Below are 20,000 nucleotides of genomic sequence, written 5' to 3'. Positions count from 1 at the left end.
GTTGTAAGTCAAGGACTACCTGTACTTCATCACTTTTTTCCTTTTTTTTTTTTGGCCATCAAGTTTTTGACACCTTGCTAGGCGACTGGTGGTACTCGGATGTTGCCATATCCTAAAAGTGGTACAATGGGTGAAAAGGTTGAGAAGCCCTGGTTTAGGACAGGGGTCCCCAGGTCCGTGGACCGGCACCGGTCTGTGGCATACCAGCAACTGGGCCGCCCAAACAAGCAACGCCCATCCGCTGGATGCAGGCACCACAGGAAACCATGTGCCCTTCGGTCCGTGGAAAATCTTTCTCCACGGAGCCGGTCCCTGGTGCCCCAAAGGTTGGGGGCTTCTGGTTTAGGATGTCAAATACCATCATACGCAAGAAAATAGTAGGAGAAAAAGGGAAGGGAAAACTGTAGGAAAGGGGGAAAAGCAAGAAAAGGTGTTGACTTCCGACTCCCTTTGGTGCAGTAGAGTAATATAATGGCATCAAACCTCAACTTTTTACTTTTATGTAATAGTATAAACTAGCCATTTCTGTAACAACGAACCTATCTTAATTGGTAAAACCTTTTGGTTTCTCCTTAGTTCCAGGTTGCTTCTCTCCTCAATTAATTTCCATCCGTTGCTTCTTGTCCTGCCTTTGGGCGCTTTGGAGAACAGCTTGACTCCCTCTTCTTTGGGGCAGCCCTTGAGATATTGGAAGACTGCTATCGTGTCCCCCCTCGTCCTTCTCTTCATTAAACTAGACATACCCAATTCCAGCAACCGTTCCCTATATGTTTTAGCCTCCAGTCCCCCGATCACCTTTGTTGCTCTTCTCTGCACTCTTGCTAGACTCTCGACATCTTTTTTAGAAAAAGTGCAGAGAAGGGCAATGTTATCCTGGGACACATAGATTTCCCTTCATTCGTATAAATATTCTCCATTCTTGCAACGGACACAGATCACAGACTCTGTTCGGCAAGCGATTCATTGCTGAATCAGTCTTGGCCCGATGAAGTCAGGAGCCAGTCTTTACTGCTCAGAGTCTGGGCGTGATCTAAATAGCTATTGATAAATATTTCAGACAGGCCTACTTAAAAATTAAATGACTTGGGTGGGGCCTGTCATCCAGTGCTTGATAATGGACCGTCTCATTCTACGGCACTGATGATGTCACTTAGTTGGGTCATGAAATGTCTGGAAGAAAACAGATGAGCTCCGAGAGCACCAAGGATCCCACAGTTCTTTTCCTCCGCTCCACAAACCCCAGTTCCTTTTAGCACTGATGTTGTTATCTAGTTGGGTAATGAAATATCTGCAAGAAAACGGTCAAGCTCAGAGAGCACCAAGGAACCCAGGGTGGTGGTGGTGGTCCTCCTCCTCCTCCTCCTCCTCCTCCTCCTCTCTGCAAACCCTAGTCCTTCCTAGCACTGATGATGTTACCTGGTTTGCTAATGAAATGACTGCAAGAAAGCAATCAAGCTCAGAGAACACTAAAGACCCTACCGTTTCTCCCACCCTTTCCCCCACCACTTCCTCCACCATCATCTCCTCTATTCTGCAAACCCCAGTCCCTCTTAGCACTGATGATGTTACCTAGTTTGGTAATGAAACGTCTGCAAGAAAGCAACCAAGCTCAGAGAGCAGCAGGGACTCCCCAGTCCTCTTCCTCCACTTCCTCTTCCTCCTTCCCATTTTCCTCCTCCTCCTCCTCCTCCTCCACCTCCTCCTCTTTTATTCTGCAAACCCCGCTCCCTCCCAGCAGCGGTGAAGTTACCTAGTTTGGTACTGAAACGTCTGCCAGAAAACCGCCCAGTCCCAGAGCACCCAGGACCCCAGTCTATACAGCACTGTCCCCGAGTCTGTCTTCTCAAATTGCTTCTTCTTCAAAGTCCAACTTTTGCTTCCATGTTGTATCACGGGACAATCCACAGAGCAGGCCCAGTAAAATCAGTAGGACTAAAAACAGATTTCGTTGATTGATTTTGATCCCATTTGGATATAGCCCTGTCTAGCAAGTCTGTCTCACCAACAGGCGAACTGCAGTCTGCAAAACAACAACACATTTCTCTTGCCATGTTTGCTTTGATCTCTCTGCAGTTGCAAAATTCTAGAAGTCATAATATTTATGACTCGAAGGTGACGGAAGCAGAGAAGTAAATGAAAAAAGATAACCAATCCTTTGCAACTGCCTTTGGGTAAACCTTTCCACCGAGGGCAAAACTGACATTGCAGGAAGCCCTCGACTTACAGTGGTTCAAAATTGTAAAGGCCCTGGAAAAAAGGGACTTAATGACCATTTTTCGCACTCAGAGCCTTTGTAGCACGACCACGAGATCAACATTCAGACGCTTGGCAACTGACTTGTACTTATGACTGTTGCTGTGTCCCAAGGTCCTGGGATCACCTTTCACAAGCTTTTCACAAGCAAAATCAAGAGGCAAGCCGGATTAGCTTAACCACGTTACTAACTGGTCAGCTGCAGTGACTCACTTAAGTGCTGTTGCAAGAAAGATCATAAAATGGGGCAAAACTCATTTCGCAAATGTCTCACTTAACAACAGACATTTGGGGCTCAATTGTCGTAAGTCGACTTTGTGCTTTTCCATATGGGCTAATGCAGTTAATGACTATAGTATGAGAACTGTGTTAATTACCCTATAAGGAAAAGGTTCCCCCGCACATGCGTGCTAGTCGTTTCCGACTCTAGGGGCTGGTGCTCATCTCCGTTTCAAAACCGAAGAGGCAGCGCTTGTCCGAGGACGTCTCCGTGGTCCTGTGGCCGGCATGACTAGACGCCAAAGGCGCACGGAACGCTGTTACCTTCCCACCGTAGTGGTCCCTATTTTTCTACTTGCATTGTTACGTGCTTTCGAACTGCTAGGTTGGCAGAAGCTGGGACGAGTAACAGGCGCTCACTCTGTTACGCGGCACTCGGGATTCGACCCGCCAAACTGCCGACCTTCTGATCAACAAGCTCAGCATCCTAACCCACTGAGCCACCGCGTCCCTCTAGATTCTGAATATATTACCCTATAGTAGTTGAAAATTCTTAGGAAACAGGTAGCCCCCCCTTTTCTCCTAACAAATTTAATTATAGCTAGTCCTCGACTTACGAGTGCAATGGAGCCCAAAATTTCTGTTGCCAAGCGAGACATTGGTTAAGCGAATTTTGCGCCATTTTATGACCTCTCTTGCCACAGCTGCAAAGCGAATCATTGCTGTTGCTAAATTAGCAATACGGTTGTTAAGTGAATTTGGCTTCACCATTGACTTTGCTTGTCAGAAAGTCGCAAAAGAATATCACGTGACCTGGGATACTCCAACAGTCATAAGTACATGCCAGTTGTCTGAATTTTGATCACAAGGTTCACAAGCGTGAAAGACGGTTAAAAATCGGCTTTTTTCAGTGCCATTGTAACTTCAAACAGTCGCTAAAGAAACCGTCGTAATTCGATGTATTTTTAGGTCTTTTTTTAAACCGTTGTAATCCTTAGGAAAGTTGGTGACACCTTTTTCTGCTAACAAATTTTATTGAAAGGCGCAACCTCAGAAGCTTAAGCCTTTTAATAACGTTTGTTAGCATGACAAGGGGCTGCTAAACCCTTTTTGGATTATTATTATTATTATTATTTTGCAAGGAGCGACTGCAATTTCACAATATTTATTAGGAAATAAGTACGGTGGAACCCCACTCTTCTTAAACTTCTGAGCAAATCCGTTTTCTCTTGGGATTTGTGTGTTTGCTTTTCTGCTTGCAGCCCAAAGCTTTTATTCTTTTTCCTTTGTTGCTGGTGGCTTTGTTCAATCTGGTGCTGAGGTAAATACTTCTCACCTGCTTGTAATTATTTTCCTCCTCACCAGCTCTCCCCAAGTGGGCTTCCTTCGGCTCCTTCACCTGCTCGCCACCTTTGACTGGAAGAACAGCCCACTTTTGGTGAACCTCAACGGTGACCTCAAAGGTGAGCAGGGGCGAGGTTTAATTTCCATTCCTGTTTTGTTAGACCAGTGGTTCCACTGTTGGTGAAAAAGATTTCCCCAAGATGTGTCTCCAAAGACACAAAAGATGGAAAGCTGCTTTGCAAACACACGGGTGAGTCATTCCTGCCTTCTTAACACCTTGTTGTAAAGGATTTGGTCATCTGATCTGGGCTGCCAGGCAGGTGGTGTTAATGCGATTAATATGGCAGCTTAAAGACCATCCTGATCCTTTTGTTTCCAACATAATGAATTTACTAAGGTAACACACTCATTGTTGAATATAAGTTTTGGCATGCTGGATTTCTTTTTTTCGGTTTGTTTGTTTCATTTCCAACAATTGTCAGCCCAGCCTTCCTGGATTTTTCCAGCCAGGTTGGGTGAGGGCCTAGAGCAGGGGTAAGGCAACCTTGGCTCTTTTATGACTCGTGGACTTCAACTCCCAGAATTCCTGAGCCAGCCATGCTGAGGGGAAAAGGGAGAGGTTTCCAAACTGAGCCATGCTGGCTCAGGAATTCTGGGAGTTGAAGTCCACCAGTCATTAAAGAGCCAAGGTTGTCTACCCCTGGCCTAGAGTAGACGGATCTTCCAACTTCTCTAGGTTGCAATGCTGTTATTAGTCCTTGACTTATGACCACAGTTGAACCCAAATTTTTCTGTTTTTAAGCGGGACATTTCCTAAGTGAGTTTTGCCCCATTTTAAGACCTTCCTTGCCACTGTTGTTAAGTGAATCACTGTGGTTGTTAAGTTAGCTACATGGTTGTTAAGTGAATCTGGCTTCCCCATTGACTTTGCTTGTCAGAAGGCGGCTAAAGAGGATCACGTGACCTCAGGACACCGCAAACGTCATCAGTACGAGTCAGTTGCCAAGCCTCTGAATTTTGATCACGTGATCACGGGGATGCTGTAACGGTCCTTAAGTGTGAAAAGCGGTCATAAGTCACTTTTTTCCCATGCTGTTGTAACTTTGAGCAATCTTTAAATTAACTGCTGTAAGTCGAGGAATTCCTGGACCTCAGTAGCTAGAAATAGCAGACTGGGTTTTGACTAGGGTAGGGATAGACAACCTTGGCTCTTTTATGACTCATGGACTTCAACTCCCAGAATTCCCGAGCCAGCCATGCTGAGGGGAAAGGGAGAGGTTTCCAAGCTGAGCCTTGCTGGCTCAGGAATTCTGGGAGTTGAAGTCCACCAGTTGTAAAAGAGCCAAGGTTGCCTACCCCTGGACTGGTGCAACATTCAAGCGCTAAATTGGGATTCGTCTTCAGTGGAGGTGCTCCATTTTGAATTTCCAGATGTACAGTAATAAAAAGAGAATATTTGTAGCTGAGGGTTGAATTGTGGGATCCTTGGTTCTCTGGACTAGGACTTCTTTAGAGTAATGGCTTGATAATGTTTCATCAAGTTGGTGTTGAGTCTTAGTGATCACGTCCGTAGATGTTCTCCAGGAAAACCTGCCCCCCAACCTGGTCATAGTTTCGGAAGTTATGGGTGCTCCATCACTGATCCAACCTGGAATTAAGGAGAAACTTCCTGATAGAGAGAACAATTAAGCAGTGGAACGACTTGCCTCCAGAAGTTGTGGGTGTTCCATCACTTTGAAGAAGGCTTTGATGGGGCAACCATTTCACCTGGATGGTATAAGGTCTCCGGTTTGAGCAGGCGGCTGGACTAGAAGACGGCATTGTTTAGCAACGGAAGCCTCCGTCGTAAGTTGAGGACTCCCTGCATTTGCTGCCGAAGTTTGGGCGTTTTGACTAAATGGTTTTGGAGGCCTGGGGAGAAAGGCGGCAGGTGAGACGGAGCTGATGACTTCTTTACCACACTTGTCAAACAAACATCCTGACAGACCACACCTGAGCAGGCGCCTGGATATTTTTGCACACGCTTGTTTACCTGACCAGGGTGTAACCTGAAAAGGTTGCAAAAGGAAGAGGTTCTTCTTCTCTCTCTTCCCCCCCCTGCCCCCCCTCCTTATTTCCCATTCCCTGCTCACCTCCCTCTGAGGTCAGGCGAGGAGGCATTGTGCATTTTCAGTCATGTACAGGCAGTCCTCGACTCATAAGCATTTGTTTAGTGACCCTTCAATGTTACAAAGGCACTGAAGAAAGCGACTTATGACTGGTTCTCGCACTTATGACCATTGCAGCATTCCCTTGGTCACATGATCAAAATTTGGGCACTTGGCAATATGTGTGTTTTTGACAGAATTGCAGCTTCCCAGGGTCACGTGATCGCCATTTGCAACTCTGTCTGTCTATCATCTTTTATCATCTAACTTGCTATCTATCTATCATCTAGCTTGCTATCCATCTATCTTATTTATCTATCATCTAGCTTGCTATCTATCTATCTATCTATCTATCTATAGCTTGCTATCCATCCATCCTTCCAGCTAGCTATCTAGTTATCATCTATCATCTAACTATATTATCTACCTACCTACCTACCTACCTACCTACCTATCTAATATCTATCTATCTATCTATCTATCTATCTATCTATCATCTAGCTTGCTAGCCAGCCAGCCATCTATCTATCTATCCTCTATCATCTATTTATCATCTATCTATCCGTCCGTCCGTCCATCCATCCATTCAACTTTTTAACCTCCTTCGCAGAGGAGTTATGAGTGGTGTACAATTCAATCAATACAATAAAACTTTAAAAAATGAATAATTTAAGATTAAAAGTTAGGAATGTAACAGAACCTTCCTGGCTGGTCCCAATTGTGATCGTAAGATGAGGACTATCTACACTTGCAGCTTTTTTAGAAATTGAACTTTTGTCTTCTCCATCTTTGACTGAATTTTCTCGCAGCATCTCAAAAAAGGGGCAACCAGACTATTTTTCTGGTAGCAACTTCCAGTGGGAAGAATGCACAAAATTTGAATCCTTCAGATGTACTTGGAAGAGGATGTAAATTCCATTAAGGGCTCCTGAAAATCTAGGAAAGCTGTAATTGTTTCAGTTTAGGACTTAGAAGTTTTGCAAAATACATGTATCAAAATTTAGTGGCAGAATATTGAAGCATGTGCAATTGCACAAAACAGATGCATGTAGTCCTCAGCTTATGACAGCAATTGAGCCCAAAATTTATGTTGTTAAGTGAGTCATTTGTTAATTGAATTTTGCCCCATTTTATGACCTTTTTTGCCACAGTTGTTAAGTGAATCACCACAGTGAAATTAGTAATATAGTTCTGAAGTGAATCTGGCTCCTCCATTGACTTTGCTTGTCATAAGGTTGCAAAAGGGGATGGCATGATCTGGGACACTGCAACCGTCATAAATATGAGTCAGTTGCCAAGCATCTGAATTTTGATCATGTGACCATAGGGATGCCACAACGGTCGTAAGTGTGAAAAATGGTCATAAGGCACTTTTTTCAGTGCTGTTGTAACTTTGAACAGTCACTAAGCGAGCTGTTGATAAGTCGATGCGTAAGGTTAAAACAACTAGAAGCAGACATAGATAGAGATAAAATAATTAAAGAATCATCTTTTTAATAGGTGCCATTTTGTGCCTCCTTAATTTCTGGAGTGGGATCTCAGTTCTTCAGAATAGCCAGCCTGGAGATAATTAATTCTACAATTGAAATTTGCACCTCGTTCAGCGTAGTGCACTAGATGGCAGATGTAGACTTTTTACAAGGGAATTGCTGCGTTAATTTCCTAAGACTCATTTCAGAATTAAACATTCAAGCATTTTCTAAGGCTATATCTAGGACATATCTGCAAACGTGTAGGGTGGCATATAAATCTTATCCTTCTCCTGTTGTTGTTGTTTTTCTGTTATTTACAAGGGCAAGCTACTTGTACGTAAATAGGGAGAAAAACCTCACTCCTTTATAACACTGAACTTGTTCCCTAGTTGGGTCGTGAAATGTCTGCTAGGAAACAAACAAGAAGAGAGTAATAAGGACCCACAATCGTTGTCTTCCTCCTCCTCCTCCTCTCCTCAAACCTCACTCCTTTATAACACTGAACTTGTTCCCTAGTTGGGTCGTGAAATGTCTGCTAGGAAACAAACAAGAAGAGAGTAATAAGGATCCACAGTCGTTGTCTTCCTCCTCCTCCTCCTCCTCCTCCTCCTCCTCCTCCTCCTCCTCCTCTCCTCAAACCTCACTCCTTTATAACACTGAACTTGTTCCCTAGTTGGGTCGTGAAATGTCTGCTAGGAAACAAACAAGAAGAGAGTAATAAGGACCCACAATCGTTGTCTTCCTCCTCCTCCTCCTCTCCTCAAACCTCACTCCTTTATAACACTGAACTTGTTCCCTAGTTGGGTCATAAAATGTCTACTAGGAAACAACCAAGTACAGAGAGCAATAAGGATCCACTGTCCTCCTCCTTTTTCTCCTCTTCCTCTTCCTCCTCCTCCTCTCCCCAAACCCCACTCCCTTCTAGCACTGATGATGTTCCCTAGTTGGGTCAAGAAACGTCTGCAAGAAAATAACCAAGCTCAGAGAGCATCAAAGATCCCACACTTCTCCTCCTCCTCCTCCTCCTCCTCCTCTCTTTTAGCACTGAGGATGTTACCTAGTTAGGCCAGGAAACATCTACAACAGGGGTGTCAAACTCAATTTCATTGAGGGCCGCATCAGCATTGCGGTTGCCCTCAGGGGGCCGGGTGGGTGTGGCCTGGGTGGGTGTGGCCTACTGGGTGGGCGTGGCTAGAGTGCGTACGGCCTACTGGGTGGGCGTGGCCAGCTCTACATCGTTCGCATCAAGGGTGCCTTTGGGGGCCTGGGCAGGAGCGGGACAGATCTGAGGGTCTCTGGCAGGAGGAGGGTCTCTGGGCCAGGGCCAAGGCAGTGGGGGCCGTTCCCTCACTGTTTCCAGGATGGCTTCGTGGGCCACATGAAACCACTTCAAGGGCTGGATCTGGCCCCCGGGCCTTGTGTTTCACATGTCTGATCTACAAGAAGTGCATTTTGGTTTTAAAATAAATTTCATTGAAAATATAATGTAATATACAAAAGTAAAGTAAAAACAGTAGGGAAATGGGAAAGGATAAGAAAGGAAGAGAAACACAAGATAAAGGTGGAAAGGTAAAAATAGATTTAAAAAAAACAACAGATAAATTTGAGTGCAGTAACATAGAAAATAAAATTACAACCTCACCTTCTTTGCCATTCACATACTTAGTAATTGCTAGCCATTTCTTTGGCAACAAACTACAGGTAGTCCTTGACGTTACAACCATTTGTTTAGCGACCGTTCAAAGTTACAACCGCGCTGAAAAAAAAGTGACTTAAGACCGTTTTTCAGACTTACAACTGTTGCAGGTGATCAAAATTCAGATGCTTGGCAACTGACTCACACTGAATGACGGTTGCAGAGTCCCAGGGACGATCTCCTTTTGTGACCTTCAGACCAGCAAAATCCAGGGGAAAAGCCGGATTTATTTTACAACCACGTTACTAACTTAAGACAACTGCAGTGATTTACTGAACAACTGTTGTGGCAAGGAAAGGTCGTCAGAGGGGGCGAAATTCACTCAACAACTGTCTAGCTTAGCGACGGAAGTTTCGGGCTCAATTGTGGCCGTAAGCCGAGGACTATACCTGTAGTCAAATCAATGAAACCAAGAGGCAGGAGTTCTATTTTTGTTGTTGTTTTTGTGTTTCTGGAGAAGATCAGAAGCTGTTTCCAGATTGAAAGAAACTGGCTCTGTTCTTTTCTCTAATTAAAAGCGGGTCAATTTTGCCTTTTCTGACAGGGCCCTCCCCTGTTTGGCAAAAAGCATTTGCCCCACTTTCTTTTAATTCCAACTCAAAATCCTGTTTGGCCACTTGCTTCGCAGAACTAGAGAAAATAAATTCTGGCAGGGAAATTAGCTTGAAAATTAACCGGGTTAGATTTCTTTTCTTTTCTTTTTTTTTAAACAATATTTTATTAATTTTCCAATTTTACAGTTGAAGTATTTAAAAAGCAACGTGGTGACTGGGTTAATCAATAAATAGTTCGATAACAAAATCTTTAGTACTGACCTCAAGTTACAACATCAAATATGTCTACTCTTTTTCCCCTTAACATTTACTATCTCATATTCAAGCTAGGACAGTTCTTATTACATCAATTCGGTAGAAACATCATGATTACATTTATCAATATTTTTTTAGCTTATACGTGTCTTAATTACATTCAATCTCCATAAACGATCCATATCCTGTTATTAATTTCCCCCCATTTTTTAGTTTCTCATCAATATTCCAATTTAACCTTTGATATTTATAGTTTTCAGGTAACCAAGATTGTCTCAATTCATAACAAAATCAAATATCCAAGATACGCATTTTATCTATTTGAATATAACCTATTTTCCTAAGAGTTATCTATTTCCCACCATATTAAATCATCTACTTAATAATATAATATCCCCTTTAATAAATCAAAACCATTATGTATATTACCCGGGTTAATCAATAAATCGAACATATCCATGATAATTAATGTTCTTCTTTCTTCTGAAAGAACAGCCTTGCTTGCGTTGGTTGTCGAACTCAAAACAGCTTCCTTTGCGTGATCAATCTGTAAAAAGCTGAGTTCCCGTTGAAAGAAAGAAGATTAATGGTCTAGATTAGAACAAGAACTCAAGCCCAGGCTGACCCCATCATCACAGCAGGAGAGTTTTTGACCAGCCGAGTCTCAAAGTTGGGTCCGTTTGAGGAGGTCCGCGTGGGGCTGCCCTTGAGGACTGTTCAGGGGCTTAGCTGGGGCAAAATACAGTAACAAAAAAGGAGAATGTTTGGAGCTCAGGGTTGAAATGAGGGGTCCTTGGTGCTCTCCGAGCTTGGTTGGTTTTCTTGCTAACGTTTCACGACCCAACTAGGTAACATCATCAGTGCTAGAAGGAAGTGAGGGGTTTGTGGAGAGGAGGAGGAGGAGGAGGAGGAGGAGGAAGAGGAGGAGGAGGAGGAAGACTATGGGGTGTTTGGTATTCTCTGAGCTTGCTTGGTTGTTGTTTTTTGCAGACCAGGGGGTTTCCTCTGTTTATATTCAAGTGGCTTGCTCTGTGTTAGAGGGAATGTTATTTTCTTTCTGTTGTTTACAAGGACAAATAATGTATATAAACAGGGAGAAAAACCCCACTCGCTTTTAGCACTGAAGATGTTACCTGTGTGGGTGATTAAATGTCTGCAAGAAAAGAGCCAAACTCAGAGTATCAAGGATCCTTGATCAGTCCTCCTCCTCCCCCCTCCTCCCTCCTCCTCCTCCTCCTCCTCCCTCCCTCCCTCCCTCCTAGCACTGAAGATGTTACCTATTGGGGTAATTAAATGTCTTACAGAAAAGAGCCAAACTCAGAGTATCAAGGATCCTTGATCAGTCCTCTTCCTCCTCTTCCTCCTCCTCCTCCCCCCTCCTCTTCCTCCCTCCTCCTCCTCCTCCCTCCCTCCCTCCCTCCTAGCACTGAAGATGTTACCTATTGGGGTAATTAAATGTCTTACAGAAAAGAGCCAAACTCAGAGTATCAAGGATCCTTGATCAGTCCTCTTCCTCCTCTTCCTCCTCCTCCTCCCCCCCTCCTCTTCCTCCCTCCTCCTCCTCCCTCCCTCCCTCCCTCCTAGCACTGAAGATGTTACCTATTGGGGTAATTAAATGTCTTACAGAAAAGAGCCAAACTCAGAGTATCAAGGATCCTTGATCAGTCCTCCCCCCTCTTCCTCCTCCCTCCTCTTCCTCCCTCCTCCTCCTCCCTCCCCCCTAGCACTGAAGATGTTACCTGTTTGGGTAATTAAATGTCTTACAGAAAAGAGCCAAACTCAGAGTATCAAGGATCCTTGATCAGTCCTCCTCTTCCTCCTCCTCCTCCCCCCTCCTCTTCCTCCCTCCTCCTCCTCCTCCCTCCCTCCCTCCTAGCACTGAAGATGTTACCTATTGGGGTGATTAAATGTCTTACAGAAAAGAGCCAAACTCAGAGTATCAAGGATCCTTGATCAGTCCTCCTCCTCCTCTTCCTCCTCCTCCTCCTCCTCCTCAATACCCCTCCCTTCTAGGACTGAAGAGGTTACCTGGCTGCGTAATGAAATATCTAGAAGGAAACCACCAAGCTCAGAGACCCCCACAGTTCAACCCTGAGCTAGAGATATTCTCCTCTATAGATGCAAATAAGTATCCGTAACAAAAACACCCCACTTTTTGTGCCTGTTGCAAAACACCGCCCTGATCGTGATTCTGCCTTTTTAGCATTATTTCTCAGGACTCAGGAGCATCGAGAGGATCAGCCAGGAGGCATTATTAAGACTTCAGTGATGCTCAACTAAATGCGATAATCAGTTTTGGAACTTGAGGCGCTCAGAGTTAAGCAAAAAACTGTCCTCTTAGGCTGATGTATGAAAATCTGCGTGAGGGATACATCAAAGCCAGATCCAGGCTAAGTCAGCTTGGTTCTTAACACAATGCAGGCCCTTTGATTAAGTCACCCCATTAAGTCTTTGCTTCCCTGAAATGCAAAATTTATTCCAGAAAAACCTGTTTTTTTCTTTCCATCCTTTTTTCTTTAGAGGGGGATTTTCCCCTCCCAACATATTTGCCTTCTCATTCTGTGTGGGTTTTTTTTCTTCACATTAGCAAAGTGTATTGTAACACGCAGACAAGGCACCAGTAAAAGCCAGGACAGTGGAAAACGTAAGGTAGTCCTCGTTTAACAACTGCCTCATTTATCAACTGGTTACGTTTATGACGAGAGAAAAAAAACAAAACCAATTTTGCAACCAGTCCTCACATTTGTGACTTTCACGGGTCTGTAAAGCCAAGGAGAGCTGAAGTAAGGTCATAAACACAGTTGTGGTTTCACTTAATGACTGTTTTGCTTAACAACCAAGTGGCAGGTCCCAGTTGGCCTGTGTTACAAAAATTGAAAGCCCGTTTGGGGTAGGGGTTCAGGCGCTTCCGGAGGTGGTGAGAAAGCGGGAGAACACTTGAGTCCTGCCTTAAGCACAAAGCCAGCCACTTTCTCTCTGCCCTAGGATGGAGGCATTGGCAAACCCCTTTCCGAGAAACACTGCTAAACAAACTGCAGGAGGAAGTTGCCGAGAGCCAAAACTGATTTGAAGACACAGATTTTAAAAATTTCAAAAATTCAAAATAAACTAAAATGGGATAGGAACGACGAGAAGGCTCCGTAGAATATGCATGTAAAATTAATCTGGTCTTTAATCTTTCTGTTACATCTGGACTGTATAGACAGATGTTGCTATCCATGTATTTTTGTAACGTGACGGCTTTTCCACAGTTGCATGATTTGCAAAGGTTGCAGGAAAGATTATGAAACTTCACACTGAGAAATAATGTTAGTATTAGAGGGGATGCAATGAACTGGTATGGATTGCAATGATTTTATTTATTTGTTTGTATCCGGCCTTTTTTAATTTTTAAAAATAACTCAAAGTGACGAACACACCCAACCTATTTTCCCCACAACAACAACCCTGCAAGCTGGGTTAGCCTGTGAGAGAGACCCAAAGTCACCCAGCCAGCTGTCGTGCCTAAGGCAAAACTAGAATTCACAGTCTCCTGGTGATTGGCCCAAAGTCACCCAGCCAGATTTAGGGCCTAAGGCGGGACTAGAACTCACTGTCTCCTGGTGATTGGCTCAAAGTCACCCAGCTGACTTTCATGCCTAAGGCAGGACTAGAACTCACTGTCTCCTGGTGATTGGCCCAAAGTCACCCAGCTGGCTTTAGGGTCTAAGGTGGGACTAGAACTCACCGACTCCTGGTGATTGGCCCAAAGTCCCTCAGCTGACTTTCATGCCTAAGATGGGACTAGAACTCACCATCTCCCGGTGATTGGCCCAAAGTCACCCAACTGACTTTCATGCCTATAGTAGGACTAGAACTCACCATCTCCTGGTGACTGGCCCAGAGTCCCTCAGCCGGCTTTCATGCCTAGGGCGGGACTACAACTCGCAGTCTCCTGGTTTCTATCCTGATGCTTTAATCACTAGACCAGGGGTAGGCAACCTTGGCTTTTTTATGACTGGTGGACTTCAACTCCCAGAATTCCTGAGCCAGCATGGCTCAGCTTGGAAACCTCGCCCTTTCCCCTCAGCATGGCTGGCTCAGGAATTCTGGGAGTTGAAGTCCACGAGTCATAAAAGAGCCAAGGTTACCTACCCTTGCCTTAGACATATGGACTTCAACTCCCAGAATTCCTGAGCCAGCCTTGCTGAGGGGAAAGGGAGAGGTTTCCAAGCTGAGCCATACTGGCTCAGGAATCCTGGGAGTTGAAGTCCACCAGTCATTAAAGAGCCAAGGTTGTCTACCCCTGCACTAGACCAAACTGGCTCTCTGTTTGAATTTTGCTAATGTCTACTGTTGCAAATAAGTGTTTGAGGAATGGACAACTGTCTTCTGACATGGTGACTTTTTGATTTGGTAACCAGAGGCAGATTATGTAGCAATCAGGAACCACTTTATGGAAGCCCGGCCTCACCTCCCGGCCATGTTCATTGCTACCCCGAAAGACCAACAATTGTCACTGTGGACCAGAGAGAAGCCATCACCTCAGGTACGTCGAGCTGAGGCCACCTTACCTGGCCTCAGTATCTTCCCTTCTCTGCTTCTCATTGTGAATCAGACCAGCTGTGGGAGGCCTCTGTTGGCAGTGATGAATGAAAAGTTGGGTTTGAAGGCCTGTCTTTCATTTCACCAAAGTCTCTTTGGACAAGTGGTCTCTTGTCCTCACTTGGTTGCCAGAGAACTGACGTGAAATCTCATTGCCTGCTCAGCTTTGTGTGGTCCTTGGTGCTCTCTGAGCTTGGTGGTTTTCTTAGAGACGTTTCATTACCCAACTAGGTAACAACATCAGTGCTAGATGGGAGAGGAGGAGGAGGAGGACCATGGACTCAGGTGATCTCTGACCTTGGTGGTTTTCTTGAGGATGTTTCATGACCTAACTAGGTGACACCATCAGTGCTAGAAGGGAGTGGGGTTTGAGGAGAAAGAGGACAATGCCCATGGACTCAGATGCTCCCCAAGCTTGGTGGTTTTCTTTCAGACATCTCATTACCCAACTAGGTAACAACATCAATGCTAGATGGGAGAGGAGGAGGAAGAGGAGGACCATGGACTCAGATGCTCTCTGAGCTTGGTGGTTTTCTTTCAGACATCTCATTACCCAACTAGGTAACAACATCAATGCTAGATGGGAGAGGAGGAGGACCATGGACTCAGATGCTCTCTGAGCTTGGTGGTTTTCTTTCAGACATTTCAGTACTCAACTAGGTAACAACATCAATGCTAGATGGGAGAGGAGGAAGAGAAGGACCATGGACTCAGATGCTCCCCGAGCTTGGTAGTTTTCTTTCAGACATTTCAGTACCCAACTAGGTAACAACATCAATGCTAGATGGGAGAGGAGGAGGACCATGGACTCAGATGCTCTCTGAGCTTGGTGGTTTTCTTTCAGACATCTCATTACCCAACTAGGTAACAACATCAATGCTAGATGGGAGAGGAGGAGGACCATGGACTCAGATGCTCTCTGAGCTTGGTGGTTTTCTTTCAGACATCTCATTACCCAACTAGGTAACAACATCAATGCTAGATGGGAGAGGAGGAGGACCATGGACGCAGATGCTCTCTGAGCTTGGTGGTTTTCTTTCAGACATTTCAGTACCCAACTAGGCAACAACATTGATGGGAGAGGAGGAAGAGGAGCATGGACTCAGATGCTCTCTGAGCTTGGAGGTTTTCCTGTGGACATTTCATTACCAAACTACATAACCTCATCAGGACTCGAAGAGAGTGGGGATTGCTCTCTGCTTATGTAGTAGCAGCTTGGCCTGTCAGTATTGGTGGGACTTCTTAGTCGTTCCTTAATTGGGCTATTATTTATTGAGTTGGTAAATCAACCAAAAATAGACAGCAAACCTCACTCCTTTTTAGCGTTGATGATGTTCCCTAGTTGCGTTATGAAATGTCTGCAAGAAAGCATCCAAGCTCAGAGAGCACCAAGGGCCCTTCATTTCAACTCTGAGCTCCAAGTATTCTCTTTTGTCGCCACTAAGCTTTCAACCCAGTGTTGAAAACGCTGAGCTGAGAGTCCTCGGGTTATGACGGTAATTGGGGCTGAAATTTCTGTTGCTCAGCGATGTGCTTGCAAAAACGCAATGTCCCGTAACCACGTGGATTAGTGACGGCAAGCGCACTGCATGATAAGCATGTAGTCAAGTGATGCTTAAACTTAGGACCACAGCGACTTAATGCTGGGATGAATTACTGTCGTAAGTCGAAGACTACGTGTGCAAAGAGTACAGATGGTTCTCGACTTATAAACATTTGTTTGGTGACCATTCAAAGTTACGGCATCACAGAAAAAAGCAACCAATGACTGTTTTTTCAGACTTACAAACCGTTGCAGCATCCCCGTGGTCACATGATCAAAATTCAGACAGCTTGGCAACTGGCATGTAGCTACGACAGTTGTAGTCTCCCGGGGTCACCTGATCATCTTTTGCAAACTTCGGACAAGCAAAGTCAGTGGGGAAACAAGTTCCACTTAAGAACGGCGTTACTAACTTAACAACTACAGCGATTTACTTAACAGCTCTGGCAAGTAAGGTTGTAAAATGAGACAAAACTCACTTAACAAATGTCTCGCTTAGCGTCAGAAGTGTTGGGCTCGATTGTCAGAAGGTCGCAAAAGGGGATCACAGGACCCTGCAACCATCATATATATGAGCCAGTTGCCAAGTGTCTGAATTTGTATCACGTAACCACGGGGATGATGCAATGGTTGTTAAGTGTGAAAAACGGCCGTAAGTCACTGTAACTTTGAACGGTCACTAAACCAATGTTGGAAGTTGAGGACTACCTGCCCTCGCCTTGCCTGGCTGACCTCTCCTTAAAACAGTGATGGCGAACCTTTTAGAGACCGAGTGCCCAAACTGCAACCCAAACCCCACTTACGTATCGTCGGGTGTTGGGTGGGCGTGGCCCATTGGGTGGGCGTGGCTGCGGTGGTAACGGCAGACTGGGTGGGACTAAAAAGTTCAGTCAATCAGTTCCAACTTTGCAAGATCTTTTCCTGCGAGAAGTTGAAATTGATTGAACCTTTTTTTTTTGCACACGGCAGCGGAGGCCTAAAGCGAAAAGATTTTATAAAAACCAGCTGAAGGCCCAGGATTGGGGTGACGGTGTGCGTGCCCACAGAGAGGGCTCTGCGTGCCACCTGTGGCACGTGTCCCGTAGGTTCGCCACCACAGCCTTAAAAGCTCTTCCTCTTCCCTTCAGATCCTCCAGCGCCTGCTCGTACTGGCCCAAGAGTCCCTTCAGGTGTTGGACAAGCAACTTATGGATCCTCTCGGGACCCAGGACCTGAAGGTGAGTTATCCTAGAGGGTCAAAGGTCCTTTTCACCGGAGGTGGACCTCCCCGGTATGGTCCGGTCCTACTTTGAAGTCCATTGTTATGACTCAAGCTGGGGGAAATTGGAATGGGCCAACTCACCATGGGACAATTTAGCAATTCAATTTAATGTTTTAAAATGTATTTAGAAAATCATTTTAATTTTTGTCACTCATATTTCATTCTGTCCCTCCTTTTGCATCCTTTCTTTAATGCTTCTATTCCAACATTTCTTTGATATTAGTGTAAGTCTTGTCCCGTGGTGAGTTGAGCGTGGTGAGTTGGCTGTGGCAAGTTGTCCGTGGCGAGTTGGCTGCGGTGAGTTGTCCATGGCAAGTTGTCCGTGGAGAGTTGGCTGTGGCAAGTTGTCCGGGGTGAGTTGGCTGTGGCAAGTTGTCCATGGTGAGTTGACTGTGACAAGTTGGCTGTGGTAAGTTGTCTTTTGGTGAGTTGTCCGTGGCAAGTTGTCCGTGGAGAGTTGGCTGTGGCAAGTTGTCCGTGGTGAGCTGTCCGTGGTGAGCTGTCCGTGGCAAGTTGTCCATGGAGAGTTGGCTGTGGCAAGTTGTCCATGGTGAGTTGTCTGTGGCAAGTTGTCCGTGGTGAGCTGTCCATGGCAAGTTGTCTGTGGAGAGTTGTCTGTGGCAAGTTGTCTGTGGTAAGTTGTCTTTTGGTGAGTTGTCCGTGGCAAATTGTCCGTGGTGAGTTGTCCATGGCAAGTTGTCCGTGGAGAGTTGGCTGTGGCAAGTTGGCTGTGGTAAGTTGTCTTTTGGTGAGTTGTCCGTGGCAAGTTGTCCGTTGAGAGTTGGCTGTGGCAAGTTGTCCATGGTGAGTTGTCGGTGGGAAGTTAACTGTGATGAGTTGGCCATGGTGAGACGGTTTTAGGTGTCCTAGTAGAGGACCACCACTTAACTATGAGCTAGCCGTGCACTGCAGCTGCCAAAAAACCCCTACTGTTCGAAGTTACAACACTAAAAAAGTGACTTTTTTATGACCATTTTTCACCCAATCATTGCAGCATCCCCCATGGTCACGTAGTCAAAATTCAGAGACTTGGCAACTGACTCGTATTTATGACGGCTGCAGCATCCCGGGGTCATTTGATCCCCTTTCGCGGCCTTCTGACAAGCAAAGTCAATGGGGAAAGCCAGATTCGCTTAGTGACCACATGCTTTGCTTAACAACTGCAGTGATTCGCTTCACACCTGGGGCAAGAAAGGTCGTAAAATGGGGCAAAACTCACTTAACTGTCCCGCTTAGCAACAGAAATTTGGGGTTCGGTTGCTGTCGTAAGTCGAGGACTGCCTGTAATGCAATCAACTCAAAGAGTTTTTCTTGACAAAATTAAGGGTGAAGATTTATAAGTATCCTTTTTGTTTGGGAGAAATTCTTTCACGTACTGTATTTCTTTATAATGTGGGCTATCTTTGGTCTTAGTGGCACCTGTTGTCGGTGTGTTTGTGTCTGTGTGTGTAAACCCCAAACAGATGGGATGGAACACAAAAAGCAAACATAGCAATGGCAAACCAGATTTGATTTGGTTTGATTTAAAGTTAATTAAAATCAGATTACAGTGATCCCGATGTTTATTTATTTCCACTGACATGCTAAACAATAAGCTTGATGGCACTCTTCTTGAAACTTCAGACTTTCCATTCTTGCTACACAAACAGGCCAATGATATTAAACATAATCTCTGCCTGCCATCTCAGTTAAATGGGCTGTTTTTCATGGCTTAATTAAATTTAGAAGCTGCTGTGTTTTTCCCCCCACCTGTTGTAACATAGAGTCTAATTTCAAATGCTGGCATAAAGATTCTTGAGGTTAATAACAACAACTGTAGGGTCCTTGGTACTCTCTGAGCTTGGTGGTTTCCTTGCAGATGTTTCATGACCCAGCTAGGTAACATCAGCAGTGCTAGAAGGGAGTGGGGATTGTGGAGAGGAGAAGGAGGATTGTGGGATCCTTGGTGCTCTCTGAGCTTGGTGGTTTTCTTGTAGATGTTTCATGACCCAACTAGGTAACATCATCAGTGCTAGAAGGGGGTTCGCAGAGAGGAGGAAGTTGTTCTTGCAGTTATTTCATTCCCAAGTAGGTAACTTCATGGTTGAGAGAGGGTGACTGCCCAAAGTCACCTATCCAGCTTGCATGTCTATGGTGGGAACTCACCATCTCCTGGTCATTGGTCCATAGTCTCCCAACTGACATTGTCACACAGAACTAGAACTCATATTCATCTGATGATGTTCAAAGTCATCCAACTGGTCTTCGTGCCTAAGGCGGAACTAGTGTTCACAATCATCTGCTGATTTGATCAAAGTTGCCCGGTTGGCTTTCAGGATTAAGGCAGGACTAGAACTCACCATCTCCTAGTGATCGGCCCAAAGTCATCCAGCTGTCTTTCATTGTAACACGGAACTAGATCTCACAGTTGCCTGGTGATGTTCAGAGTCACCCAACTGGTTTTCATGCCCAAGGTGGGAGTAGGATTCAGGGCCGCCTGCTGACTGGATGAAAGTTGCCCAGTTGGCTTTCAGGACTAAGGCAGGATTACAACTCAGCATCTCTTGGTTTCTAGCCTAGTGCCATAAGAACTAGACCAGGGGTAGGCAACCTTGGCTCTTTTATGACTCATGTCCCAGAATTCCTGAGCCAGCATAGCTGTGCTGGCTCGTCAACTCCAAGCCAGCACAGCT

At 45.1% G+C, this 20,000-nt stretch overlaps 1 protein-coding gene across 1 annotated transcript in view; it reads left to right on the top strand.

Moving 5' to 3' along the window:
- NOL6 (nucleolar protein 6) overlaps positions 1–20,000 on the top strand; it is an 86,295-nt gene that overhangs the window by 42,570 nt on the left and 23,725 nt on the right. Inside the window, exons 21-23 of the mRNA XM_081319240.1 lie at positions 3,838–3,935; positions 14,344–14,468; positions 17,195–17,284. Coding sequence (XP_081175366.1) covers positions 3,838–3,935; positions 14,344–14,468; positions 17,195–17,284 — 313 coding nt within the window. The remainder of the gene's footprint in view (positions 1–3,837; positions 3,936–14,343; positions 14,469–17,194; positions 17,285–20,000) is intronic.

This window comes from Vipera berus, assembly GCF_964194415.1.
Source record: "Vipera berus genome assembly, chromosome: 2".
Classification (NCBI taxonomy): domain Eukaryota; kingdom Metazoa; phylum Chordata; class Lepidosauria; order Squamata; family Viperidae; genus Vipera; species Vipera berus.
The sequence above is the reverse complement of the archived record's forward strand: the minus strand, read 5'-3'. Positions and strand labels throughout refer to the sequence as shown.